Below are 24,283 nucleotides of genomic sequence, written 5' to 3'. Positions count from 1 at the left end.
ATCCCCCTCACACAACAGCCTGTTAGAATTAAGTTGCCATATTTAGTACCAATAAAAGAAGCAGCAACACAGGAGTCAATTTTTTTTTTTTTTTAAATGCTCAGTCCAGGAGGGGACTGGAGATTTAACACCAAATGCTATGGCAAATGAATGACTGGATTGGCAAAAGGGACAAGAGACCATAATGGCAAGATCTGAGTGGACTGTGGAGACCAGTTTGGTGATGGAATCTGAATAAGGAGGTGGCTACTTGCGTGTGTATACTGCAGCAGCACTGTTTGATAACTCTGACGGCAGTGAGGTTTAAGTGCACAGTATTTAAGTGGTGATAGACATGTATACGGGCAGTTCTACGGACACCTATCAACTCTGATCCAGCTGTATGTGTAGTGAGTACTCAAACCATATACTAACTAACTCAAAGGGGTGAATGTAACACCAGCATACATTCATTTAAAAAAATAGCAAGATAGCGTAGAGAACTGTGATGGAGGTGTGTCAAATAGGAAGTGGATAGCGTAGTCCTGGCAGCAATGGCAGATTCTGAGCCATGACCCTTGAACGTTTATTGAGGGTGAATGAGATGAACCTGGCAGCAGTAGTGGGATGCACGCAGAGGCCCCAGTGTGCGTAAGTGGGAGGATGAAAATAATAGCACTAGTGTCTGCACTAGCAGGGCACGAGCACAGGTGCATAGCAATAGCAGAATCTGAGTTTGATGCTGCTGCTACACAGCATAATCAATTTCCCCAGTATGTCTAGCAGCAGGCCTGAGCTCCAGGGGTTAAAAGAAAGAAAAGCACAGCTCCCATTCCCTTGCTAAAAGAGAGCTTCGTTTCATCTCACTGATTGGGAAAGCCCTGCCCCCTAGATCTTCACTCTCCTCCTCTGCTAGGAGATGAAATTTAGAGCTAGGTGCAATTTATTTTGCTAAACGTCCCCCCACCTCCCTACCACAAATGCAGATCTGAGTTGACTGAAACATTTAGTGAATTTATATCCATTCTGCCATACTGTTTGTCCAAAAAAAGGAAAAAAGTTTCAGAAGTGTCACAACAGAACATTTTGCTTTTTTAGACGAGATTCATAAGGGGACTTAGGAGCCAGTCACAAAACCGAAGTGAAGGTGCCCCCCTTACACCGAATAGCCTAGTACTTCGGGCATTCATCTAGGATGTGGGAGACCCAGGTTTGAATTCTCACTCTGGAACAGGGACATCAACTCAGGTCTCCCCCTTCCCAAGGGAGTGCCCCAACCACCAGGTTATTAGCTATTCTGAGGTGGATCTTTTTCAATCTCTCCTGCTGAAACTGTTCCATTCTGTATTAGTAACTAAATATTCACTGGCCCAGAGAGAGTGCGAGCTTGACCTTATAGCCTGGTGGTGAGGGCACACATTTGGGAAGGAGAACACATGGGCTCCAGTCCCTGCTCCGATCAATATTTACTCTTCATTGTTTTTATGATCCGGGTACACAAACTCACACTTTCACTTGCTAGTTACAAGCTTGTTTGGGGACATGAACTTGTTTTGGATAAATTTCTTCTCTAGTCCCTAAGTCTTCTCCTTGATGAGTTCCAGCTCTCCAGAAAGATTATTTGTCACCACATGATCTAGTATGACAACACCCACCAGAACTGGTGAATTCCTCCTCACTTTCACCACTCCAGAACAAACCCAACTGCCACAGCAGTGGTGGCAGGGCTTCACACTAATGTTATAAACCCAATCGGCGCTGCAAAACCCTGAATGGCAATACCAGCACGTCTAATGGTCGTGCCCTCAGTGGTGATCACAGCATGTCCAATATCGGCAGCAGTGCAGCCACAAGTAGCGAGTGTGTGCAACAATGATCCTGATGGTCCATAGGACAGCCAGGGCATGCTCCTGGGCAGTGACCCCAGCACATATAGTACTGGCAGAAGCAGCAGCAGGGTATACTGGAATTAGCAGCTGGGTCCTGACTGGCGACACCAGTACACAGCGCGGGTAGCAACAGGCCATCCCAGTGCATGCAATGAGGACCGCGGTGGTTACAACGGCCCCGCTGTTGCCATGCACTGTGCCCCCAGCACGTCCAGTGGCCTCTCCGGCTGGCGTGAGAGGTCCTGAGCAGGGGCAGCAACGGGGCACTGTGCCAGTGTCTGCGTGCGAGGCTCTCGGGTGAAGGAGGCGAGCAGGCCCCCCGAGTTCCTGCGGCTGCTTTGCAGCCGGGCAGCCCCTCCCCGCGTCCGCAGGCTTCCCGCGGGGCCTACACCCGAAGCCTTCCCTACCTCCGGGGACAGCCCCCACCGCGGCAAAGAGAGGCAGGGACCCCTGCCCACAAAGAGGCCTCAGGATACGCACGCTCGCTCGATCCCTCCCTGAGGAGGAGGGGACGGCAGCGGCCTGACCCCTCCTTCCCCGCCCGCTTCTACAGCGCACAGCCGGGCCGCGCGGCCATTCCGAGAGACTCCATAAGGCCCGGCCGGGGGTGGGGAGCCGACGCGCGCGCTGAGGCTCGCGAGTGCTTCACGCCCCCCTTCCCCCAGGGCTGGGCGGTTGGCACCTCGCGCACTCTCCCCAGACAGTCCCCCCAGCCCCGTCTCGCGGGGGGGACTCGCGCTGCGTCTCGCGCTGCCGGAGTGGCTCACGCACCAACGGTCCCACGCGTTCAAACCCAGCTCGAGCCGGGGAGCAGCGGGTGGCTGGGGACTCACCGGGTCCGGGGGAGGCGGCGGCGGCAGCTCCCGGATACATGTCTCCGTGTGAGGAGGCGGCGGCGGCGCCTCTCTCCAGGGCAGGCGGTTCCTACTTCAGCAGCGGCTCTGGGGAGCTAGCCCGAGCCCCGGCTGCACTGACGCTCAGGGAAGGGAGGAGGAGGGCCGACTCCGAGCCGGGAAACCAGGTTACTCAGCGGCACTGGGCGAGGAGGAGCCGGGTGGTCACGGGGGAGGCGGACGCTCCTCCCTCCGGCTTCCTTCTCGTCCCTCCCTCTACTGGCGGGAAGCGGGGACAGCCACCTCAGCGTCCCGGATCTGCCGCCCCCCAGAGCAGAGCGACTGGCCGACCTTCCGCGCCTCCCCGAGGCGGCGGCCCACCCCATCCTTCCCTCTGGGCGGGCGGGCCAATGACACATCCCCGCTGACACTGGCATCCTCCTTCCCCACTACCATAGCTGCCGGACCCAGGGGCGCTGGAATAATTTTATAGTGGGGAAGCGGGATGCTGAGAGCCATTGAATCAAACTGTAAACGACTGAACAGGACTGAAACTCCTTCAGGCTAAGGGGTACACTAGCACCAGCTGACCCCATGTCCGGCTATTTGGGGCTTTTTCTTATAGAGGGGCCAATTACCCCCACTGCCATCCCGATTTTTCACACTTGCTATTTGGTCACTCTAACCCCACTCCCCTAGTTCCAGCACCCAAGCCCACCCCAACTGCTCCTACCCCAGGCACTCGCAATGCTGATCCTTGTAGTTTCCCCCCCCCCCCCCCCATCCCCAAATCCTGTTGCATCTGTTCTCAGCATGCCTGCAGCTCCTGTCCCACCTTTGCCCTAGCTCATGCTCTCATTTGCCCCCACTGGCTCCAGTTCTTCCCCCCACACACACTTCATGTTTCCTATGTGCAGACAATAGGGGCCTTTCCTGCCTTCCTAGCTACTAGTTTTGGGGGCGACCAGAAGCCATCAGCCCATTTCATAGACTTTAACATCAAAGGGGCCTCATCAGATCATGTAGTCTGAGCCCAAAGATTTTCATTAGCAGAAAGTATTTCAGTCCTTAAGAAAATAAATCACTGTGTGCGAAGCGAAAAAGAACAGGAGAAGGGTCAAAGGGTGGAGTATTGTCCTGCCTACTTGGCAGCTGTTCTTAGGGGCCTCTGTCCCTACTTCTGCTAGGTCACTCTAAAATGGTTGACTGATACTCTTGCCTTTAGGGCAGGATTGGAGGAAGCTCCTTCCCCAGCTGAGTGGGAATTCCCTCTGCTGAGGTAAGTGCAGTTGTAGGAAACCCATGGCCAATAGGGATAAGGCCAGGACACAGTTCACCCCTGCCTATTTTGGGGATTCCTCAGAGGAAATCTCACCGCCGGGGATTAGACTTCCTCAGACCCCACATATAAACCAGGCAGACCCAATCCCCGTATTTGTTTACCGTGGCGAGGAGAAGAGCCGGGGCGGGGGGGGGGGGGGGGGAAAGAGGCGAGAAGAAGACAGAATAACAGTCTTCAAATACATAAAAAGCTGTTATAAAAAGAGGAGAGTGATACATTATAATTCTCTCATGTTACCAAAAACAAATAGTCATATTGCAGATTATCAGTATTAATCAATCATGTCAATCTTCCTAATGGTCACTTTCTGCAGTATATTTCTTTCTATATATAAACTTACACATTTAATAAAGGAACAAAATCCTAAAATAGAACATTAAGAAGAACAGGATACAATATATACTGCATAGAAGCAATAATTAAATTCAAGCGGTTAACTACTCTGACATGTAATTGCATGAGTTCTTAGCTTGGTGCATGTCCTGGTTCTATGGAAGAATAGACCCTCTGCTGGAGCACCTCTTTGTGACCGGGTGAGGTGTAGAACCTCCCTCCCCAACTGGCATACCCTGCCAACAGCACTCTGGTTACCCATCTCTTCCTGTGACTCAGACCTCCATTCAGGTCACAATTTAAGTACACCCAAAAGGGATGGAACAGATCTCAATAAACAGAAGTCCAAATATCATCACAGAAGGTTAACTCTGGGCTCTGTCCTTATCCCCTTATATCAGGGAGGCTTCATGCCCACTTCTCTGGGTTCCAGTCCAGGGTCTCTGTAGCTAGGAGGCAGTATCTATCTGTATCAGACCCACCCCTGCTATATCCCTGGGCTTCTACATGAGCCTATCAGCAGGGCCTCTCCATAGCCCCTCTATGATCCCCCTTCTTTCAGGATCGGGACTCATAGGATTCTGCCCTAGAATCCCGCAACAAAATCCCAAACAGAAAGTACCAACTTAAGCCAACTTCTGCCCTCACCAGGCTTGATTTTTTTAACCCCTCTTCTTCATTTTCCCTGCCTTGGTCCTTAAAAGAACACTTCCTGGAAGACCAGATCCTACTCCTCTGTCAGAGCTTCCCACCAGAGACAGCTTCACTCCAGGGGCTGTTTCATGTCTCCTCTGGCCTCTTATCATAGAATATTAGAGTTGGAAGAGACCTCAGGAGATCATCTACTCCAATCCCCTCCTCAAAGCAGAACCAACCCCAACTAAATCATCCTAGACAGGGCTTTGTCAAGCTGGGCCTTAAAAACCTCTAAGGATAGAGATTCCACCACCTCCTTAGGTAACGCATTCCAGTGCTTCAACACCCTCCTAGTGAAATAGTGTTTCCTAATATCCAACCTACACCTCCCCCACTCCAACTTGAGACCACTGCTTCTTGTTCTGTCATCTGCCACCCTTGAGAACAGCTGAGCTCCATCCTCTTTGAAACCCCCCCCCCCCTTTCAGGTAGTTGAAGGCTGCTATCAAATCCCCCCTCACTCTTCTCTTCTGCAGACTAAATAACCCTCAGTTCCCTCAGCCTCTCCTCATAAGTCACATGCCCCAGCCCCCAATCATGTTCGTTGCCCTCCGCTGGACTCTCTCCAATTTGTCTACATCCCTTCTGCAGTGGGGGGACCAAAACTGGATGCAAAACTCCAGGTGTGGCCTCACCAGTGCTGAATAGAGGGGAATAATCACTTCCCTTGATCTGCTGGCAATGATCCTACTAATACAGCCCAATATGCCATTGGCCTTCTTGGCAATGAGGGCACACTGTTGACTCATATCCAACCTCTCATCCACTATAATCCCCAGGTCCTTTTCTGCAACTGTTGCTTAGCCAGTCGGTCCTCAGCCTGTAGCGATGCATGGGATTCTTCCTTCCTAAGTGCAGGACTCTGCACTTGTCCTTGTTGAACCTCATCAGATTTCTTTTGGCCCAATCCTCCAATTTGTCTAGGTCACTCTGGACCCTATCCTTACCCTCCATCATATCTACCTCTCCCCCACAGCTTAGTTTCATCTGCAAACTTGTGAGGGTGCAAATAATCCCATCATGAAGATCATTAATAAAGATTTGAACAAAACCAGCCCCAGGACCAACCCCTGGGCCACTCTGCTTGATACCATACTTCTCTACTCAGGAGAGGACCCCAGGGGCTTCTTCATCTTCAGGGAATTTTCCTTGACTATCTCCCCACAGGCTAATCCCAGAGAGTTATCCAACCAGCGGACCAAATTCAGTGATGAATCCTGGTCATGTGCCACCTGAGGCATGTTGCACATATGCTAAGACAACGATTGCAAGCTTCCTCTCCTCCCTGCAGCCCCATCCATTCATTTTCCCTCTTTTTTAATAGCGAAGCAGACTTGACTGGATATTCTATAGCCACCACCAACTATAAACCTTCAGTACTTAGTGGTTTACATTGTCTTGGTCTGTCATGTATCTTTTAGGTAATGTAAGAGCACCTTTTTTAATAATACTCCATTTTCCCAATGTTTTTACTAAACAACAATGTAACTTTTTTACATTTACAATACATTTGAATTCCTCAAAAAATTCTCCTTTTTTTAAGATCAGAACCCTTACATATCTATAAAAAGGTGAGTAAATGTTTCTTCCACCTAACTGCACATCATCCATCTGTGTCTAATTATTTGACAAATATTTTTGTTTAAGCCACAGTGGCCAATTAGTACTCTAAACAAAAGCACTCCATTAATTCTATTCAGGCTCTGAAGTATGTCATAATCCTCTACTCAAGGGCACAATTAAAAAAAACTTCCTCTTTTTCCATTCATCCAAATCTTTTGCCATTTCTTTTACATTAATTCCTGTTTACTCAATGGTATTTCTGTGTCAATCCTTCCATTTCTTACAGCATTTTTAGCTGCTTTGTCTGCCATTTTGTTCCCTGTTTTCCCCCCCACAAATGTGTGACGGGATCCAAGGTAATGCTCCATGTATCCCCATCTGAACTAACTCAGTTAATAGAAATATAATTTCACTGATTAAGTCACTTCTACATATTGAAGCACCCTTTTAAAAAACAAAACAAAACAAAAACAAACAACAACCACCACCATAAAGCCTGAGGTGGAATCAGAAAAAGGGACTGCTGCTGCTGGGGATACATCCCAGATCCAATTTAATATTAGCATTATTGCTACTACCTCAGCTGTCAGACATATGCACTATTAGCTAATTCCAAGTTTTGGTATACAATGTGCTGCCCCTACTTTGTTTCTCTCTTTTTTGGACCCATCTGTATATGTATTTGAGGAAACCTACTGTACTTTTCATCTATATACTGATGCACTTCATTTTAAATATTTAGTATCTTTTTTACCCTTAAGTTTATCAAATAAATCTAATACCACATTTGGACATACGACTTGCCATCCATAACTAATTCTCCATTGACTAAAAGTTTTGACTTCATTCAGTTTTTCCTTGTTTCTCCTGCATCCACTCTTAAACTCAAACGGCATATGGAGTTCTAACATCATGTGCTATAGTTCACGTATTGAATTCTCAACAATCCTCATATGTTTGGTACTTTCATCATTGCAGATTCCATTAACTTTAGCCCAGAAAGTTAGGTCCAGTGGTTTCATTCATACTGTAACAGGTATTTCACTAGAAGCTATCTGTAGTTCTCATATAGTATTGTAATAAATCTAGAGCACACAATTTGTAGTGCCTGGGCTTGTATTAAATCTAATTTGTTAAATTCTGATGCTGACAGAAAGCCATAGTCAAAAGCTAGTCTGATTAAGACTCTGTATAGCATCAGCAGTGTTTTCTTATCCATCTCTCCCTCCCCCCCATTAGTCCCAGGCCCAGCAAGACTTTTAAGCAGATTAATCCTTCTTGTACATTTATCTTTAGCCTAGTTAATATGATCTTTTCAACATAATTTAGTACTAATTACCCCTTAGAATTTGAACTCTTAATTATATCTATTTGTTCTCCATAGAGACACAGTTTATGTTCTTTTGTAACTTTCCTTTTTGTAAAGATCAATCCTTTGGAGTTAGCAATGGAGATCTTGAAACCCCATGCATTTCCTCAGAGGTCTCTCATAATGCTTTGTTGATTCTCTTTTCTGCCACCTCAGTATTCCTGTTCCTAACCCACAGAGCACAATTATCTGCAAATATAGTGATACCTATTGCACTACTTGTTTTGGGAGATCATTTATCATATTAAATAAGGTTGGGCTGAACTTCAGTACCCAGAAAGATAATGGAGCAAATAATTAAGCAATCAATTTGCAAACACCTACAAGATAATAAGGTGATAAGTAACAGTCAGCTGGGCTTAAATTCAGCAGGAGCCCACCAGAGCAGAGCTCCAGTAAATATTTTCAAATCCGTGGGAAGTGCCAGGGCTCAAGGCTTCAGCCTCATGGGAGGTGTCCGGAGCAACAAAAATGATTAAAGGTCTCAAAATTACAGGACCTATGAGGGAAGATTGTAAAAAATTGGGTTTGTTTAGTCTGGAGAAGAGAAGACTAAGAAGGGACATAACAGTTTAAGTACATAAAAGGTAGTTACAAAGAGGAGGGAGAAAATAAGTTCTCCTTAACCTCTGAAGATAGGACAAGAAGCAATGAGCTTAAATTGCAGCAAAGGTGGTTTAGGTTGGACATTAGGAAAAGCTTCCTAACTGTCAGGGTAGTTAAGTACTGGAATAAATTGCCTAGGGATGTTGTGGAATCTCCATCATTGGGGATTTTTAAGATTAGGTTAGACAAACACCTGCCAGGGATGGTCTAGATCAGTGGTTCTCAAACCGTGGGTTGAGACCCCAAAGTGGGTTGGTACCTCATTTGAACGGGATTGCCAGGGCTGGCTTAGACTTGCTGGGGCCCAGGGCCAAAGCCTGAGCCTGAGCCCCACCGCCTGAGGCCAAAGGCAAAACTTTGACCCTGGGTGGCAGGGCTCAGGTTACAGGCCCCCTGCCTGGGGCTGAAGCCCTGGAGCTTCGACCCCCCACTGAGGGTGGTGGGGCTTGGGCACCCCTGCCTGGGACGGTGGGACTTGGGCCCCACCACCTGGGATAGTGTGGCTCAGGCTTTGGTCTCCCCTCGTAAGGTCGTGTAGTAATTTTTGTTGTCAGAAAAGGGTTGGGGTGCAATCAAGTTTGAAAACCCCTGGTCTAGATACTTAGTCCTGCCATGAGTTCAGGTGACTAGATTAGGTGCTCTCTCAAGGTTCCTTCCAGTCCTACAATTTTATGAACACTATCCTGTGGTGTACCATTTTTAATATTGTATATATTTGACATAACTTTCCCAACTTTGATCTGAATGATCCTTTTACTCAAATTCTGATCTACCCTACATTCTTCCCCTCTCTCTAGTGCACTTACTTTGTGCAATAGGACTTCCCTCCACAGCATGTTATATACCTTTTCAATATCTAGAAAGACAGCTATCATGAAACCCTTGTACCTCAAATTTTTGTATTTGTTTCTAATTTAGCAATGCAATCAATAGTACTTCTTCCTCTCCTAAAACCACTTTACACCTCATCTATAGTACCATTGTTTTCCAAATAGGAACCAATCTTTCAGTCACCATTCTCTCCATAGTTGTACCAAAGGCAATTGGGTTATAGGTATTGAGTTTTGGGGATAGTTTGTCTGTTTTTTGTATGGGAATTACTGCTGCATATTTCTACTTTACCAGTATCGCTCCTTTTCTCCCATATAGTGTTAAATAATTTCAAGATAATACTTCTCTGAAAGTAGTTTGAGGATTAAGCATTATGTTACATATATTATCTTTACCTGGGGATGTAATCTTTCTTATATCAACAGCTTTCTCAAGTTCTCACATACAAAGCTATTCATTCAGCATAGTATCTTCATGTTTACCCCAACTACATAATAAGACTATGACTCTTTTCAATGAATTGTCTTTTAATCTGGAGGAAAACATCACTTTCATTTCCACCATTACTCACCCTTAGAAAGTTTCTGCTAAAACTTCTGTTTTCTCATTACCAGAGCTTTTAACTATGTTGTCAATGCCAATAAGACCTGGCATGTGGCTATTTTCAGTCCAAATTCCATTTGGTCTTCTGATTTGCCTGTATATTTCTGATGTCTTGTCTTTGTTTATCTGCCCACAGTACTTTCTCCAACTCTTTGATTTTTTTTTTATAATTCCTTGTCCTAATGACTGCTTTTATAGTTCATTAGATATTTGCTATTCATTGTATATTTAGCTTTTCTGTAGGCTTTGTTCTTTTCTTTAACTCACATTTTGGACTCCTCATTTTACCACAGAAGTGAATTTTTAGTTTTGGGATACTTCAATATCCTAGATATAGCTATAGTAACTGCTTTTATTAATCCCATTATTACATTATCATTGAAATTCTCTAGGTCATCAGTCACACAATGATTATTCATAAATTCTGTACGTTTACTTGTAAATGTCTCCCAGTTATCCTTCTTAAAATTCTTGGTGGATACCTTCAAACTTACCTTACCCTTGAAAAGTAAGAAGTACAGGGAAATTATCACATCCCATTCCTTCTTCCTTATATATTTCCAAGTTGCATTTACTTGCAGTATCTGCCATTATAATTCCCAGGTCTAAGCAGGAAAAACTATTATCTGCTGCATTAAATCTAGTTGGAGTGTCATCATTTAAAACCACTGAATTGTTTTAATCAATTAACTTTTCTAAGCATGCACCATTTTTATCACTTGTTTTACTGATATCAACATCATCTGATTTTGCTTCTACTCTTCCCTCCCCCCTACTTTGTAGCCATTATCCCTCTCTAACAGACTCTTCTTCAGTTTCCTGAGTGACTTCATTTAGGATCAGAAAATCCACCATTTTCAATCAGTCCCGTTAGTCCTCCACCCTAAGTCCCAGGGTCAACTTCCTCTGTTTATAGTCCTCTCCCACCCCCGTCTCAACTAGGCTTCATCTCAAATTAAACCTCGCCCATCCTCCAGGTGCAGCCAGGTAGCCAAATGGCTTCTCGGGTCCGCATTAGCCCTTTCAGTGCCTGTGTAGGGTACACACCTCATCACAGGATTCCAAGTAAATCCAAGTCCTTTCATTTCGATTTGTAGCAGCTCTTATGGGTCAGTCCTTAGATAAGCAGTGTAATATCTAATGCCCATTACTGAGTATTTCTTTTCTTCTTTTCCTTTGTTCAGGACAATCATTGTTCCAAGTCAGAAAAATACACTTAATTGGGACCATCTGTAATACAAAAAGCACCCTGTAAGAAAACCATTTAAAAATTATTTAGAAAATGAATTACTCTGCTCCAATATGGATAATGAGACTTATTCTCATTTGTAACTGTGATAGCCCTAAAGAACCAGGTACTTACAACCATGGAAAACAGAGACAGAATTCCACCTCTTTTCAACTAGTATAGGATTGTCTCTATGGGATATTCGTGTGTGTTTTGTCCACCAGTTCCTGGTCATAGTACAATTAAGTGGCAAACATTTCCCTTCAGCATGCCATCATTTATGCTTATTCCTCTTGGAATAGTACATTTTCTACACTGTGAGTCAAATGAGTGCTTAGGAGGATAGGTGTGTTTATCTACTCTATATCTACGTCTATATAGATATACATATGTCTCCATCATAAATTGGTCCACTGGGGCAAGGAAGCAGAGATTTAATATTAACTCAGGTGTTGGGACTATATTTCAGGTGTTGGGTTATGTCTATTTTGTATATTTGGCTTATGTCCATTTTGCATGTTTTGTATAATTTCAGGATCCCATACTGATTTTCAAAATGGAGTTTGTGCCCATGTGATCCTGCTGATCACAGTTTTCCCGCCTTTTGTTTCTCCTCAGAAGTGGTAAACAACTTCTGGATAAAACTGGTTTTTACCACCCTTTTCACAGGGTTTCCCAGAAGGGGTTTTCTGCTCCTTCTGTGGGGTTTCCCGGGTCAGATTATGTAAGTCTGCCCCAAGCACTGCTCAGCTGCTGTCCATCTGAGTGACCGTAAGGGTCTGACTTGTATTCACCTAACCATCCTAGTGGTAGAGGGGGCTAGGCTTTTCCTTCCACAACTGTGCTTCTACTTTGTCAGCACCTGCAAGGAGAAGAGAAGGACAGACAGCCACATTCCACTTACCATCAGCTGCTGTCCCCCAAAGTACCTTCTACTCTTCTACAGACCCAGAGGAAAATCAAGGGACTCCCTGGAGTTCCTCTCCAATGGCTTTCAACTAGCTGGAGGATAGAGGTCCCAGGCAACAATAAACGCTTGATCTATAGAAGGAGATTTCTATTAAGGAGTTTACTTACCTGTTTATAGGGTTCATTTTGGGAAAATCACTGTATTGCATAATTTTACTGTTTACTGCTTCCTTTTCTTTGACCCATTTGTTGAACACCAATCCCTCAATACACTTCATTTGTTTTTCACCTTATCACGACTGACTCCTCGTTATTCAAGGTGGCAGGGACCCTTTATGGGAAGATCAAACCTACCAGATGACAGATGCTGGATAGGGAGGGTTGAATCTAAGGAAACAGGAAGCATAGGAATCTCTTGCCTTATCCCACATATATTTCTTTGCCTTTCCACCCTTTCTACCCATTGGCAACTGCATCAGGATCTCTCTTTAGGTTTTCTTTTCCCTGAGAAGTCCTGTGTTTTGTTTTAATTTGCAATACAGTGACTGATTAGCCCATTAGCTCAGGGTGGATATTGGAAAGGTCGGTCTGACCTTGGGTATGTCAGGTTCCCGCTACGGAAAAGGATTGTATGGCCTGGACACAGTGTCCTTAATTTAGTTCTGGGTGGAGAACTGGTAGTGGGTCAGAATAACTGCTTTTCTCCAATTCCACTCGAAAGGCCTTTTAAAATCCTGCAGCAGCTATTGGGGCGACTGGATCCGGAGTCCGATCCTAATTTCTGTGGTACCCCAAACAGAGTGGTTAGTGACCAGCTGCTTGGTGGTCACAGAAAAGACACCTCCAGCCTTGTTTAAGGTTAGCTTCGGTATCTCTCCTTCATGTTTTTTTTTTTTATGGTAGGGAATGTTTTTATTGGAAGTGTGAGTCAGAAGGTTATTATTTTTACAGTAACCAAGTGCCTGCTCTGGAACTCCAGAACACCCTTCCAGAGCCGTGCAGTGGCCATTTCATTTTTTTTTAGTGGGCTCCTGGAATGGCATAGTGATGGCCATACCCAGCTGCACAGAGAGACAGAGATCTGCTCTGGAAAGATTCAGCCTTAGGGGCTTGCTCCAACACTCTTGTGTCCATTCCCTTTATGGGGTACAGACCCAAAGGTTTTATGACATTCGCCCCCTCCCTCAATGTGAAGGGAGAGATACACAACTTCTTGTCCCTCCAGTTAGAAATTACATAAACTGGGTTACATTATAAACAAGAAATAAGTTTATTAACTACAAAAGGTGAATTTTAAGTGAATATAAGAGATAACAGACAGAACAAAGCAGATTACTGAGCAAATAAAAAAAGTACGCAAGCTAAGCTCAATATGCTTAAGAAACAGGTTACAAAATGTAATTTCTTACCCTAAATGTTATTTTAGGCAGGTTGCAAAGTTTCTGTGGTTCAGAGTTCCAGTTATATTTCTTTTCAGACTGGACCCCGTCTCAGTCTGAACTCCTCCGCTGCCTTCCCTTCAGGTGGCTTTAGCAGTCTTTCTTCTTGGACAGACAGGCCATGGAGAGGAGGAGTTCCATTTGCCTTCCTTCCCACCCTTAAATAGGATTTACATAAGGCGGAAATCCTTTGTTTCACAAACTTGACACCTCCCTCCCCTTCCAATGGAAAGTTACAAGAAGTCCAAGGTAATGTCTAGTATCAGGTGACAAGACCACCTGACCTAGTAGTGTCACAGTTAGGTCCCCTGACGCCTCCCAGGAGGGAGAGAGATTAGTATCTTCATGGTCTTGTTCCTTCCTGATGGCCCATCAAGTCTGATGGCCTGTCATCTGTTGGGTGTCTTCCCAATACACATCAAGTTGTAATTCTTACATAGTCCATATTCCTCACTTTAGATACAGAAATGATACATGCATAGAAATTGGATAATCACATTCAATAAATCACAACCTTTCCAATGATATCTTACAAGACCCATCTTGCATGAAGTATATCTCAGTTATGTCATATCCATATCATAAGCATATTTTCATAAAGAATATGGAATGAAACATCACACCCCTATCCTGGAGATGTTTGACATATTAGGCTGGATTATCCACTGCCTTTCACCTTCTGGAGTCATTTGCCCTTGTGCAAAGTGAAAATAAATTGTTCTCAAATCAGATTGGTAGCATTTTATATCTATTTCCATTCGGTGTGCACAGAAGCAAATGACTATAGAAGGTGCAGGGCAGTGGAGAACTGGGCCTACCATATAGGTCTCTGGCAGAAACCTAATGTTCTGATGCTTTAACACTTTGGTGAAGGACACTCTGCCAATAAAGAAGTATAACTGAAATGAACTGATCTTTTATCTGTGTTCCAGATCTAGTATGAGGCAATACTCTTGTTTTTGAGTGTATCTCCCTAATGGTTGCAGTGAGATAACTCCAGCTGTGTGTGCATGGAAAGACCAGCTATGAAGCAGTACACTTTTGTGTGTGTACATCTAGTGGCTGGCAGGGGGTGAGTGGGGTGCAACTGAGTGTGTGTTTCTTCCTCAAAACCCGCCACATCCATGCTCCCTCATCTCTGCCACCCCGTTTCAAAAAATCCCTACTAATTCCAACTAGTTCCAGCGCTTTTTCTGTATCCTGTCTCCAGTCCCTCAATCTGTAGGCCCTGTGCAAATATCTGTCTGTTTGTGGGGAGGAGAGGTGAAGAGGGAAAACCAGGCTTTGCTGGAAAGACAGAGAAACAGGGGGAGCGAAGATGCAGGGACAATGAAGTGACTAACATTCAGCCAGTGCATGCTGTGGTAATTACTGCCAAGGAGCCAGGAGTGGAGGGGGAAAGCTGGGTTGTGATAGATGGGGGTGCTAAGAATTTTTTTAAAATTTCCCCCCAAAACAAGGAAAGTAAATGCCGCAAAATGTTAATGCAGAATTAAGATTACACAGTGATGTCTCTTGCCCTTTCACAGTGTGGAGAGTGGCTAAATTAAACCTCTGACAAGGAAATAAAGAACTAAAGTAATGCAAACGTAAACATCTGAAAACCAGGAAATACAAAGTTAAGGTACACATCAGCCTCACAATGCAACCTTAACTATGCCCTCCTTGAGTGATGCCCAGACATGTCAATAACACATAGATTAGTATTCTGTCCTCTCCAGAGGTACACAACACGTTGGGAACAGAGCACATGAGAACTGTAGTATAAAGTCTAATACCTTCTCCTTACCAAGACAAAACTTGAGCTGAGGTCAGGTGTAGCAAACAGGAACTACCTACACCGCCCCTACACGCACATACTGAGCCTACCCCAAGCAAACCACTCCAGACTTGCAAAATGTTACAGCCCTTTCACCCTGGGCGTGAGCATTCCTTCTGCACATTGCCTTCACTCACTCCTCACTAAGCCCTAAAGACCACTGGCATGTATGCCACCCAGATTATGTGGAGAACTGTACTGTTCCATAGTTGGAACTGCACACCACATGGTACCAGGAGTACAAAGAAATTAAGAAAATATCCTGAGCAGTAAAAAGCTCCACAAGGGCTGAAAACCTCTGGAAATGTGGATGATAAATGGAGGAAGTTCAAACAGTGCTTCCCTCTGTATCTGCAAACAATGGTTGCCATTAAAAAGGAAGACAGTCAGATATCTTATTTTTGACTGGTTCTGGAGCTCTTGATGTGTTCAATAGTTATCAGTTAATTCAGGCAGAGGAGAGTAACTAAGGGTATGTCTACACTATGAAATTAGGTCGATTTTATAGAAGTCGATTTTTAGAAATTGATTTTATACAGTCGATTGTGTATGTCCACACTAAGTGCATTAAGTCGGCAGAGTGCGTCCTCACTACCACGGCTAGCATTGACTTACGGAGTGGTGCACTGTGGGTAGCTATCCCACAGTTCCCGCAGTCTCCACTGCCCATTGGAATTCTGGGTTAAGCTCCCAATGCCTTATGGGGCAAAAACATTGTCACGGGTGGTTTTGGGTATGTCGTCAGTCACCCCTCCCTCCATGAAAGCAACGGCAGACAGTCATGTCGCGCCTTTTTTCCGTGCAGACGCCATACCATGGCAAGCATGGAGCCCGCTCAGCTCAGCTCAGCGTCACCGCTGCTGTTGTGTCCTGGGTGCTGCTGTCAGCAGACGGTGCAGTACGACTGCTAACTGTCATCATCCATCGTGTCTACTGCAACTCTGCTCTCCCGCTCTTGTAAATGAGCTCAGTCTCAATAGCAAATTTCTCCATGTTGTCGTCATCCACCGCTTCCGCTGCAACTCTGCTCTCCTGGTGCCATGAATCCACCTCACAGGTCCTCTCATCATTCTGTACAAATATCTAATCTTGTGGCATCCGTCATCATCCACTGCTTCTGCTGCAACTCTGCTCTCCTGCAGATGCCATACCACGGCAAGCATGGAGCCCGCTCAGCTCACTGCTGCTGTTGTGAGCACTGTAAACACCTCGCGCATTATCCTGGAGTATATGCAGAACCAGGCTAAGAGATGCCAGCACGACAAACAATTTTGATGAGGACATGGACACAGACATTTCTGAAAGCATGGGCTGTGGCAATTGGGACATCATGGTGGCAGTGGGGCTGGTTGATACAGTGGAATGCCGATTCTGGGCCCGGCAAACAAGCACAAACTGGTGGCACCACATGTGATTCGTTGCGTCCAACGAAGTGGGTATTCACCCACAAAAGCTTATGCTCCAATGGAAACGTTGGTTGCGCTGAGGTCTGACCTAGTCAGCAAACAGTGCCAACGAGCTTTTAAACAACCAAAGGCACATTCTACCACCATTCTGCACTTGCTCAGCCTATAGTTGAACTGCTCCTTACTACTGTCCAGGATGCCAGTGTATGACTTCATAAGCCCTGGGAGCAAGGGGTAGGCTGGATAACTATTGGCATTTCAACATCCCCAGTGGTAATTTCTGGTCTGGGAAGTAAGTCCCTTCTTGCAGCTGCTCAAACAGCCCGGAGTTCCTAAAGATGTGAGCGTCATGCACCTTTCCCAGCCATCCCACGCTGATGTCGGTGAAATGTCCCTTATGATCCACCAGTGCTTGCAGAACCATTGAGAAGCCCCAGAAGCAGCAGCCGGAGCCCCAGGGCCTTTAAATCTTTATTTAAAGGCCCCGCCTCTTCTGGTTGAGACCATGCCCCTGCTCAGGACTTGGGTACCGGTGAGTCTTTTAAGTTACTTTCACCTCTGACCATTACCCTTCATTTCTGTGGTGTTTAGATGCTGCTTGTAAGTATTAGAACTGGAAGCACTGGCTGTTGGGAGTCTGAAAGGACAGGAAACTGGAAGGGGTGGGGCATTGAGGAAGCTGAGTGAGAGCTACCAAGGGTGCAGCAGCAGCTTGATAAAGAGCTTTCCACTTTAAAAATAAAGTCCTGTTGAAGTTTGTTAGTACCTTGTCTGGTTGTTACAACAATTTCCTGGTTTTCAGAGGTTTAAATTTAGCTAATCTCCTCATTCTAGAAGGGTAGGAGGCACCTTGGGCAATCTCAAGTCTGTGTTAACTACAGTGGCCAGGTGTCCAAAACCGAAAGGTCTGGTCGAAAAGGGAAATTGGCCGCGATTGGTCAGCACAGCTGACCAGACGCTAAAATTCTGGTTGCCTGCAATAACTGGCCTCCGCCACCTTGGGCGGGAAGAGCAGCTGCTGCTGCTGGAGGGGCTTTGCTTAGCAGCTACTGCCCTTCCCGTCCCCCCAGCCTGACAGAGAGAACTGAACGCATCCGATGAAGTGAGCTGTAGCTCACGAAAGCTTATACTCAAATAAATTTGTTAGTCCCTAAGGTGCCACAAGTCCTCCTGTTCTTTTTAGAGAGAACTGACTGGCTCCCGGCTCCAAAGTAGGTACCGGTGTAACCTGTCTGCCCCCTGTGCCCCAATTTCCCCACCCTGGCCCCTCGCTCCGGGAAGCCCCACTGTGCCCTGATTTCCCCACCCCAGTCCCTCGCCCTGGGAGTCCGGGGACTGACCCCCTGCTGTACCCGATTGGGCAGGTGGGAAGGCTCCACTTCAGCTCCTCCCAGCCCAGCTCTGCAGGAGGCAGGTGAGTCCTGGGGGATGGGAGAGGAAGTGATGGAGGGGAGGGGATGGCAGAGGGAAGGGCCTTGCAGGAAAAAACGGGGCGGGGCCTCGGGGGCTGGGGGGGGGGGGGTTTGGTTTTCAGGGATTGCAAAATTGACAGCCCTTGTGCTCACACAATTTTGGGGCATTTAATAACGTAATAAATACGTGACTCACAGGAATGCTGGGAAGGAGATGACGCTATTTCCTAGCATTACGCCAGCAGCTGCTGTTTAGCACAGCGTGGCTAGAAAGAGCAGGAGGACTTGTGGCACCTTAGAGACTAACCAATTTATTTTAGCGTGGATGTGATTTTTGTCTGGTGGTGGTTCTCATTTGCCAGCAGGTTGCGTGTACGCAAGGCTCGCTCCGCTGTGCTTTGACCTTTCTGCGGGGACGCGGGGATGCACGCCTCTGCCCCGGGTGCGGGAAGCGGGGCGCGGGAAGCGGCACGATGACTCCAGCGGGCCTGTGCCCGAGAGCGGGAGACACTCTCTTGCAAGGCGCGCCGGGAAGAAATCCCTCCACTTCGCTCCTGCTCCCCCTAGCGGCTGCGGTGGGGTCGCTCTGCACACACCTTTCCCTGCTCGGCTGTCCTCGGGTACTTCCGTGAGTGTCCGTCACTCCCGCGAGAGGCGGGGCCGAGCACTGATTGGCTAGGACGATGCATTCTGTGATTGGGCAAGAATATCCAGCTTTCGACTGACTGGCGGAGAGATCTCATTCTGGGCTGTGATTGGCTAAGGCTGGATATATAAACACTTCCCCAAAGCGCCCCCTTTCTCTCGTCTCTCTGGCGGCCCAAGGTGCTGTGTCCTTCAGCTGAAGCTAAGGCCGTTACATCCCGGCGACTAGCACCGCGCCCCACCGCCACCCGCCCGTTCAGCCATGGCCTCCAGCTCCGAGCTCGCCTGCATCTACGCCGCGCTCATCCTGCACGACGACGAGGTCACCGTCACGGTGAGCGAGGCCGGCCCCACGCGCCGCAAGATGGCGGCGGCGCGGGGATGGGGCAGCTCCTCGGCCTGGGTGGGACGGGGGCGCCCGCCCCGCCGGAGGGGGAGGTGGGGAGTCCCGCCGCGTCCTCCCGGGGGGAGGGGTCGGTGCCCCCTCAGCCTGACGGGGAGGGGGGTGGGGCCCAGCGACGCGGCTCCTTCCTCGGCTGCCCGGGGTCCGCGTTGTGCCGCGAGGGCGGGGCGGGCTTCCGTGGAAAGATGCCCGCCCGGGGCGAGGGGGGGGCGGAGTGCCGCCGCGCGTCCCTCCCCCCATGGTCCCGAGCCCGGGGCCCCCCCCGCTGTGCCAGGGCGGGTCAGGAAGGCGGGGGTGGGGGAGAGGCCAGGGCACCGGCAGCCGCGGCCTGACCCCGAGCCCGAAGGGGCAGGGACCAGTCGGGCCCGGGCCCGGGTGTTCCTTAGGCTGGCGTTCGAGGCTCACGCCGCGCCTGGCTCCTAGGTAGGGCTCTTGGGCAGCAGCCCTCGCAGGGGTGGGCAAAGGAGATCAGTGTCGCTCTGCCCATGTTACAGATAGGGAAACTGAGGTGGTGTGAGTGGCTCTGGTCATGCTGTCAGCTGTCCACGCACTTCACAGTTTCTAGGACTGAGCAGAATCTCGGCACTCAAGACTGGTCTCTGTCCACATTATTCTATTCAAGGGAGTTGATCATAGTTTGCAAAAGTTTTGAGGAATTGACATTATTTGCAATTGTGAGACTGGGCTACAGTGACATGAAGTATATGCATTGTGCATGACTCTTCAGTTTCTGTTCTAACAATGTTCTTAATGAATTTTTTCAGGAGGACAAAATTAATGCACTTATTAAAGCAGCTGGAGTAAATGTTGAACCTTTCTGGCCGGGCCTGTTTGCAAAGGTAAGAAATAACAGAGGTGGTTAAACAAAGTATTTAAGTCTGATCCAAGCATAGCACATGCCACAGATGCCTGCAGCCTGGACACAGCTATAAAATGCCTTGTGAGTAGTCTGCAGATCACAAAACAAAAGCTAGGTGGTTCTGACATGGGTCACTAAGATGGATCTTAAGATATCTATAAAATTACTGTGAATAATTCAATTGGGGTTAATGTTTTGAGAATACTCTTCCTTTGATGAAATACCAAACTGGCAGCAAACAGATAACCCAATTAGCAAATTAAGCATTTATCAGCATTGAGTACTGTTGGTGGAGGCAAATATTAGCAAAATAGAGACACTGACTGCAGTGTACACCTCTAATAGAAAAAACTTCAATGTCCTTGAAGGTTAGGATTGGTCATCTTATTTTCAGATTCAGTCTGAAAAGGAACTGACATGGAGTTTATAGAGAAACAAACTGACTTACCAATGTGTGTACTAGGCCTACAAGTGAAAGGATAACTTTTCTAAATACTACCCTGAAAACTTAATCAAGGATCTGGGACTCAGGATGGTTTGTTCTTTCTCCTGCCTCTTCGCTTGTCAAAAGTACTTCAAGCCAAATTATGCATTCTGACGTGTGCAGCTTCATTCCTTTATTGTGCACTGAATCTTTTAGCCAAATTTTGATCAAGCTGGGAGAAGAAAATTGCTTAGAACAGTTAATGTTAAAGATGGCATGACAGATGTTCAGTTAACAACTTGGTTTGATCAAAATTCAGTAGCTGTCTCAAGTGTCTGCTGAATTGTTTTGATAAACTTGTTTTGTAAATTGACATGGAAGATAGAGCAACTGTAATTCAGTACCAGACTGATAGCATCCCATGCACATTAGTAAGTAAATGCCTGATTAAATCTAACTTGGGAACTGGTAAGGATAAAGAGCTGAATTATGCCAATTTTAAATTTCCTTACAATAGTGGGACAGCTGTAAATTGTGCAACTTTTGTAAAATGTACTAATAAATGTTTACTATTCTTAGGCTCTAGCTAACATTGACATTGGAAGCCTGATCTGTAATGTAGGAGCTGGTGGTGCTCCAGCTGCTGCTGCTCCTGCAGGGGGTGCTGCTCCTGCTGGTGGTGCTGCCCCTGGTAAGTGAGCTCTTGGATGGGTGTGGACGAAATGGGTGTACAAAATGCTGTTACTGTACAAACAGTGTCAAGTATCTCACTGCTGTACCTTTTCTGAATACTTACTACTGCTTTGTGCTCTTAAACATCTTAATATGGGTGAACTTGTGAGAGGAAAGGAGTTTAACTTTAGGAAATACTGTTGATTGCAAATGGAAATTTGTGTGGCTTGCTACAGTAAACTTTTAAATTCTTTTGTCTCCAAGGTCTATGTATGGACTCAACCTGCAAAACTATACTGTTATCTGACTAGGTTAAAGGGCAGAACTTTTTTCATAATTGGAAAAGGAGAATATTTCTAGCTTGTAAACTTACATCTTTTGGATTGAGGGGGGCTTGTTACTATAATGCTAATAGCCGTGCCTTAGCTCCCTTTCTTCCAATGTTGGTCATCAAAAGCACTGCATGGAGTAAGGGCATTGATGATGATGTGGATTAGATTATCTGTGGGTGGTGTACTAGCATGCTCCTGAATCACCACAATTGTAACTTTACCTTTCCAATGTAATTTGATTCTTGTATCTCAAACTTTGTGGAGTTTAGTTAGGTCTCCCTACATCACTTTTCAGTAATATCAAATTTTCAGGATAAGATGCTAACCATTTTCTTCCTTTTCAGCTGAGGAGAAGAAAGAGGAAGAAAAGAAAGAAGAATCTGAGGAATCTGATGATGACATGGGTTTTGGTCTCTTTGACTAAACTGACTTTTTGTACTATCTGTAATAAAACAAAACACTCTTTAATCTGGTCTTTAAAGAATGTGAGGAGGGTGTGTTTTTTTTTTTTGAACTCTTAAAAGTGGAGAGGGGATTAGGAAACACAAGTCATCAGACTGGTCCTATATCCTCCCATGTCCCAAAAGTCACTACTGTATTGTACACAACTTGATTTTCTCTGAAAACTTTTTACTCACATTAAGACCCATTGTAAGGACAGCATAAAACTGTTCTTGTATTAAGTGCTGTGGCAGTTTAAAGACATTAGCTGAAATTGCTACCACATTCAGGTCCAGTTTGTGCAGGGGAAGTTGTAGTGATCACTGTCCTAGTAAAATGACACTTCAACCTGTCCAGTAGCATTACTCTTTAAAATATACATGATACTAGGGGTGCTAAATTAAGGAGGATGAGTAGGACTATTGATGGTTCTCATCTTTGATCTAATCACCCCCTTTTTTCAGTAGAACTGCACTCAGATGTTTAATCATTCAGCCAAGGCATTTTCAAGCAGCAGGAAAAAAAATTTTAATCTTGCTTTTTTGATAATAGTACTGCACCTGGCCTTGTGTAGAAATTTAGTTTATGTGTGATGAAGGGCTGCTGCCTCCTTTTTTGAAAGTGATTGAAACTAAGACTTTGGTCAATAGCGGGTGAATGATAAAATAGTTGCCATTGGACCAAAAAAAGCCAATCTCCTTATACCTTAATCAGGTCCTGGACAGAGCCCATGTGAACTTTCACCATATGTATGAATGAAGAGAAGGCTACTGTATACATCACCCTGTAGTCCCCTTCCATGACACTACACCCACATACAAGGGCTATATTCAACTCACATCTACACCAGTGTTTTTATTTTTCCATCATAGATAGATGTCAAAGGCTGGAGCTTAGGACAAAACACTGAGGGCCTACTATCCCCTAAGAAGCTTCTGTTTTATTCAATGTTTTAAGTTAAACCGTAACTTTGAACTAATAAATGTGACCCACACTTCTCTCAGTTAAGATGAAGTTGTATTGTGCCTCCTTCCCCCTTTCATTAAAGCTGGCAAGTTGGTTAAATTCTCTGAAAAGGAATTTATCAGAGTTAGTATACAATACTTAAAGCTAAGAGCATTTTTTAGACCAATTCAAATTTCTGTACAAAACTCTGCTTCCTCTTGCAGAGGGTCAGGTAGCTACAATGGTTTTCTGTATCACAGAGAGCAACTTGAACTTTTATACAAAGTTATTCTGTAATTAATGCAATTTTGTGAACATCCAACCCCCTTAAAATGTTCACCTGTTGAATGAGTGGGGAAGAACCCCTGTTCAACTGACTTGAATTTCACTTTGCAACCTCAATTCTTTAAGAAATCTATAGATCAGTGGTTCTCAAACTTTTGTACTGATGACACCTTTCACACAGAAAATTTGAGTGCAACCCCCAGTATAAATTTAAAACTTTAAAAAAATATTATAAATGCTGGTGGCAAAGCAGGGTTCGCAACCCCCTATGTAATAACCTCATGACCCCAGTTTGAGAATCCCTAGATTAGAACATGTAGGAAGAAAGCCAAAATCCTTCCTTACAACACCAAGCAATTGCTCTGAATACAAGGAAAGGTTCAAATAAATGGCCACAAACTGAACCAAAACTTTCAAGTTGCAGTTCTATAATGAATCTTTTCAGGTTAACTTCCAGAAATCCTAAAGAGCTCTCGGTCATAGGGTCCCCCTTCTGTTTTTCTTCAGTATCTGCTTTTTTAAAAACAAACAACGGAAAGTAGCTCAAAAAAACTGGCTCATTTTTCACAGGAACCCATCTGTAATTCCTAAATCTTTCACTCAGAAATTCAATTGTATGAAAAGCAAAAGATATTTTTAAAATAAAGTAATTAACAAGGTAAAACAATAGCGCAACTGTTAAAATTGAAAGACAGCTCATTTATCCACAGCACATCCCATGTTCTACTTGTGTAAGTAGATACATCTGTGACTACCCCCTGGGGGGTAACCTGGGCCAGGAAGTTACCTTGTTTAAAAAACACTGAATTCTGAAATACCAATTTTAGGTGAGATTCTGTGTTTTTTTAACTTGTCTTATTGTCTGTGTGCAGGAGTTTCAGATGAAACCACAATGTATCTCTGACTAGTCCTGAGTTGTCAGCCCATCTTTCAGTTTATGCTCTGCACTCAATCCCACCACTCTCACAGTACTGGATTTCAATTTGTCTTGCGTTAAGCGCTGAGCTGCCTGAGCATATT

General features: G+C 45.6%; 2 protein-coding genes across 5 annotated transcripts in view; one reads left to right on the top strand and one right to left on the bottom strand.

Annotated features, from left to right (window-relative positions):
- Nucleotides 1–2,927, bottom strand: part of AGO2 (argonaute RISC catalytic component 2) — a 105,854-nt gene extending 102,927 nt beyond the window's left edge. For 2 of the 4 annotated variants that reach the window (XR_012157065.2, XM_073330048.2), the window contains exon 1: nt 2,702–2,926. Coding sequence is in view for 3 of the 4 variants with exons in the window: in XM_073330048.2 (XP_073186149.1) it covers nt 2,702–2,741 (40 nt within the window). In the remaining variant the exon portion in view is untranslated. Of the gene's footprint in view, nt 1–2,701 lie in introns of all 4 variants that reach the window. The other 2 variants (XM_073330043.2, XM_073330044.2) reach the window with 1 other exon arrangement.
- Nucleotides 2,928–19,045: 16,118 nt separating this feature from the next.
- Nucleotides 19,046–22,076, top strand: RPLP1 (ribosomal protein lateral stalk subunit P1). Its single transcript, XM_073330040.1, has 4 exons — nt 19,046–19,236; nt 20,070–20,144; nt 21,168–21,279; nt 21,937–22,076. The coding sequence occupies exons 1-4, from the start codon at nt 19,165–19,167 to the stop codon at nt 22,014–22,016; spliced, it is 339 nt and encodes a 112-aa protein (XP_073186141.1). The 5' UTR covers nt 19,046–19,164; the 3' UTR covers nt 22,017–22,076.
- Nucleotides 22,077–24,283: the final 2,207 nt, after the last annotated feature.

Source organism: Lepidochelys kempii, chromosome 2 (assembly GCF_965140285.1).
Source record: "Lepidochelys kempii isolate rLepKem1 chromosome 2, rLepKem1.hap1, whole genome shotgun sequence".
Taxonomy (NCBI): Eukaryota; Metazoa; Chordata; order Testudines; family Cheloniidae; genus Lepidochelys; species Lepidochelys kempii.
This window is presented reverse-complemented; position numbering and strand designations above follow the sequence as displayed.

What these genes read in the sequence shown, in the direction of transcription:
- RPLP1 (XM_073330040.1), top strand. Translation starts at nt 19,165, where the DNA reads ATGGCCTCCAGCTCCGAGCTCGCCTGCATCTACGCCGCGCTCATCCTG. An exon ending in ACGACGAGGTCACCGTCACG is followed by an intron (nt 19,237 to 20,069) that starts GTGAGCGAGGCC and finishes GAATTTTTTCAG; the next exon opens with GAGGACAAAATTAATGCACT. An exon ending in TGCTGGTGGTGCTGCCCCTG is followed by an intron (nt 21,280 to 21,936) that starts GTAAGTGAGCTC and finishes CTTCCTTTTCAG; the next exon opens with CTGAGGAGAAGAAAGAGGAA.